At 52.5% G+C, this 4428-nt stretch overlaps 1 protein-coding gene across 1 annotated transcript; it reads left to right on the top strand.

Annotated features, from left to right (window-relative positions):
* Positions 1 to 1634: 1634 nt before the first annotated feature.
* On the top strand, positions 1635 to 3667 carry LOC123168788 (tryptophan decarboxylase 1). Its single transcript, XM_044586654.1, has 2 exons — positions 1635 to 1918; positions 2212 to 3667. The coding sequence occupies exons 1-2, from the start codon at positions 1715 to 1717 to the stop codon at positions 3562 to 3564; spliced, it is 1557 nt and encodes a 518-aa protein (XP_044442589.1). The 5' UTR covers positions 1635 to 1714; the 3' UTR covers positions 3565 to 3667.
* The last annotated feature ends 761 nt before the right edge of the window (positions 3668 to 4428 follow it).

Raw genomic sequence — 4428 nt, 5'->3', positions numbered from 1 at the left:
TGATGACGAGGAAGGGCACTATCCCATGTTTGGGACGCTTTGGAGGCCCCGCAACATCGTCAGAAGTGGGAATCGATGGTTGATCTGCATCAGAAGACAGACCACCGTGCGCTGCCACTAGCTGCTCTATCCTCACCTGTTGTAGGAGATCACATCGAGGGAAAGGACACGACCGCTGTCATGCATAGTCATCGGTTCATCCAATTTGACCGATCTGACTCGTCATTAGTCCATGGTGTCGTTGTTGGGACAATGCCAGCTTGAAGTTAGCACGAGCCCAATCCAAGGCCGTCGAGTTCAAGCGAAAGCTACTGCTTGGCCAACGCAGGGCCGGACGCAAAGCGGCACCAGCAGCGACCCTAGCATGGGCGTGTTCCCCGTGTTGAAACATGGCGGCTGCATCTCTTGTGCAGTTTTCCTGCCCTCAACGAGGCCGCTGCCCAGCCAAGATCGACCTGCCTCCGCATGGTATGTCAGGAATGAAGCTGCAGCCCACGTCCACGATCTGCCGCCGCTGCTGCAATTTCCAACCTTCATGGCGTCTGGTCACTCTCGTACCTCACCAAACGCCGCCTAAAACGCCACGGGGACAGACCTTGCCGCCGCCGCCGGCCGCGCGGGCAAGCCCGGCGGTGCTGACCAGCGACGGTGAGGGATGGGCGCACGGAACGAAGGCCGGAAAAAGTGGATCGCGAGGCCTCCCGAGTCGCCCTGGCGGACGACACGGTGGCGGTTATTTTTTCTCCCTTGTCGGGTCACGATGGATCTAGTGTCCCTCTATTATTAGTTGAGAAGCGCTATGTGATATTAGCGTATTATACGTTACTTTATTTGTCTCTCTTCTCTTTAATTACTTGTCACGTCAGTTTTAGAGAAGAAAAATACTTATCACATCATCTTTTTTACTTATGTGGCATGCGTGTTACTACGTATATTGTTTTTACTATGATTAGCTTAGCCGCATGGACTGTAATGCAAGCTTGGACCACAGCGGGTGTCCTTGAACGCAAGGCATCCCTACCGGCCGACGTCGTCGCACTAATTCGTGCAGAGCTCCGCCTGTGGACTCATGCTAGGGTAGAGGGCCGACACCCCTTTCAAATCCACTAAAAGGCGCCGTGCGCCGCGCCACGCCCCTACATGGTGGCTTTGCCCCTGTAATGATACTTGTACTAAAGCCTACTTCTTCTTCTTAATGAAAAAGACATGCAATGCTCTTGCATGTTCTTGAAAAGAAAATGTCTCTCCGGACGAGATACCGGCCTTGCAGGTTCAAGTTGATCACAGGTGCTCGTTCGCTGAAAATGCGATTTGCGTGTACCCAAAAAAAAAGGAGCAAGCACTGATATGCGCCCCAACTTATGGGCCCAAGCATGATTAACGGCCTTGATCGCTCCAGATGGGAGCCAGACTGCCATAGAGGATCGTTCCTCTTTTGGCTCATGCATCTACAGGGGGGTGGCCTTGAGATTGTCTGACAACAGACAAAAAACATGCCACGAATAAAATCTCTGCTTACAATTTCTAATAACCACGCCGTTCTCGTGCACTCCATCGATCGATCTGCTCCTGCTCCTCCCTCTTGTGTATATATACACCTCACATGGGAAGCGGCAACTCAACCCAGCCCAGGCAACCGACTAGGCACGCACACGTACGTAGCTCACTAGCTCCTCTCCTCTCTTCACTCTCATCACCGGCCGGCAGCCTGATAATGGGCAGCTCCGTGGACATCGCCGACGTCACTGCCAGCGTCACCTCTGTCTTGGCCGTCCCCGACGACAAGCCAGCGTTCCAGCCGCTCGACCCCGAGGACGTCCGCGCCTACCTCCACAAGGCCGTCGACTTCGTCTCCGACTACTACGCCAACGTTGAGTCCATGCCCGTCCTCCCGGACGTCAAGCCAGGCTACCTGCAGGCAAGCTTTAAAATTTCGGCAAATGAAGAATTTTCAGTCGAGCGGACGTTTCGGCATGTCGCATGCAAAAAAAGAAGGGCCTATGGAGTAACGTGGCATCAGGAGCAGATCGATATTTTTTAAATTAAGTAATTTAAAGTTTACACGCATCTTAAAGTTGCTTAATTTGATAATATAACCTTTTTCAAATTTGATTTAAAATTGTCTGCATTTGGTTATGAATTTGAGATTATAAAAACCTACCGATATTTTGTTGAATTTCATTGAAATTTTGAATCATGTTGTTGTCGCAGGGCGAACTTATGTCGTCTCCACCCACCTATTCCACGCCGTTCGACGTCACCATGAAGGAGCTCGGGGCCTCTGTAGTCCCTGGCATGACGCACTGGGCCAGCCCAAACTTCTTCGCGTTCTTCCCTGCCACCAACAGCGCCGCCGCCATCGCTGGCGACCTCATCGCCTCTGCCCTGAACACCGTCGGTTTCACGTGGCAGGCCGCCCCCGCGGCAACCGAGATGGAGGTTCTTGCTCTCGATTGGCTTGCGCAACTCCTTCGCCTGCCCGCCACATTCATGAACCGCACCAGCACTGGCAGTCGTGGCACCGGCGGTGGTATCATCCTCGGTACCACCAGCGAGGCTATGCTGGTCACGCTCGTCGCCGCTCGTGACGCCGCGCTGCGTCGGAGTGGCTCTATAGGCGTCTCCGGCTTGCCACGCCTGGCAGTATACGCCGCCGACCAAACCCACTCCACCTTCTTCAAGGCATGCCGCCTCGCTGGGTTTGATCCCGCCAACATCCGCTCCATCCCTACAACGGCAGAGAACCACTACGAGCTCGACCCGGCCAAGCTATTCGAGTCAATGCAGGCTGACGTTGATGCTGGCCTCGTGCCGACATACGTATGCGCCACGGTGGGTACCACGTCCTCCAACGCTGTCGACCCGGTGGGCGTTGTCGCTGAGGTTGCCGCATTGTTCGGCGCGTGGGTCCATGTCGATGCCGCCTACGCCGGCAGCGCCTGCATATGTCCAGAGTTCCGCCACCACCTCAATGGAGTCGAGCGCGTGGACTCCATTAGTGTCAGCCCACACAAGTGGCTCCTTACCTGCCTCGACTGCACCTGCCTCTACGTCCGCGACGCTCGCCGCCTGAGTGACTCCATGGAGACCAACCCAGAGTACCTAAAGAACGATGCCACCGACTCTGGCGAGGTCACCGATCTCAAAGATATGCAGGTCGGCGTGGGCCGCCGCTTTCGCGGGCTCAAGTTGTGGATGGTCATGCGCACCTATGGCACCGCCAAGCTCCAGGAGCACATCCGGAGTGATATCGCCATGGCCAAAATGTTTGAAGGTCTTGTCCGCGCAGACCACCGGTTTGAGATCGTTGTGCCTAGGAACTTTGCCATGGTATGCTTCAGGATCAAGGCCAGTGGAGCCATGACCGAGGAGCATGCTGATGAGGCCAACCGTGTGCTGATGAAGAACCTAAATAAGACCGGTAAGGCATACATTGCGCACACAGTGGTTGGTCATAGGATCGTGCTCCGGTTTGCGGTGGGGTCATCGCTGCAGGAGGAGAGGCATGTGAGGAGTGCTTGGGAGCTCATCAAGAGCACAACCAACAAGATGATGATGGAATAAGTGGTGTGCACTTGCACAGAATTTGAGAGGGGGAAATTACTTCAAATGAAGACACAACTACATGTACATCCTACATTTTAATAAATTTTACCTTTGCCTTTTATTGTGACTGTGGTTCTTCTTTATGTGTAAAACTTTCCATGGCAGCAAAAGGACTCAATTCACATGAATGCAAGATATGAATTCAAGTTTTAAAATAGTGCATTTGCTATTACTAAGCCAATTGTTATTCTAGGTCTGACTAAGTTGCACTATTCGTACACGAACATGTCATCGTGTGCCCGTGATGCCGAGAGCGGTACGCGGGACTCGTTAGAGGAGCTTCGTCGAGAATGCGATGCACAGGACACGTTACAAGGTCACTTGGAGATCTGAAACTTCACACACCCAGGCCATGAAACATGGACTTTCTGTATAAGAAAATGGCTCAAGGCTCGTGGGTACGCTCCAAGGAGGCTCGATGGGCATTCGGAGCATGGGTGTGTCTCATATGAAGGTTCCACACTTATCGTTAGGTTCAATCTTGTACTGGCCTCCGATCACATGGACGTGTGCTTTTGTTAGGCTCGGAGCTCGCTTGGAGCCTCCGAGTGTCCTCCTAGCACATGGTTGCACAATTCTATTTTTTTGCATACTGCTTCAGAATAATATAATCTACAAAGAGAAGTTATTCATCTGGACGAGACGCGCAAATTTCATGTTGAGCACTTTTCCATTTGATGTCATGTTTAGGAAGCTTTTGTGCAGGACAAAAGTTGTCGTCAACATGCATGCACACTGTGAGAGCAAGAGTTGCTCCGAAGATTCATGCAACTTTAGGTGTAGAAATTCAGTTCATTCCTAATACTGAGGTCGCAATGTGAG

This window comes from Triticum aestivum, chromosome 7D (assembly GCF_018294505.1).
Source record: "Triticum aestivum cultivar Chinese Spring chromosome 7D, IWGSC CS RefSeq v2.1, whole genome shotgun sequence".
Classification (NCBI taxonomy): domain Eukaryota; kingdom Viridiplantae; phylum Streptophyta; class Magnoliopsida; order Poales; family Poaceae; genus Triticum; species Triticum aestivum.
This window is presented reverse-complemented; position numbering and strand designations above follow the sequence as displayed.

Coding starts and splice junctions, on each gene's coding strand:
- LOC123168788 (XM_044586654.1), top strand. CDS start 1,715: ATGGGCAGCTCCGTGGACATCGCCGACGTCACTGCCAGCGTCACCTCT. Junction 1,919..2,211: donor TCAAGCCAGGCTACCTGCAG/GCAAGCTTTAAA, acceptor TTGTTGTCGCAG/GGCGAACTTATGTCGTCTCC.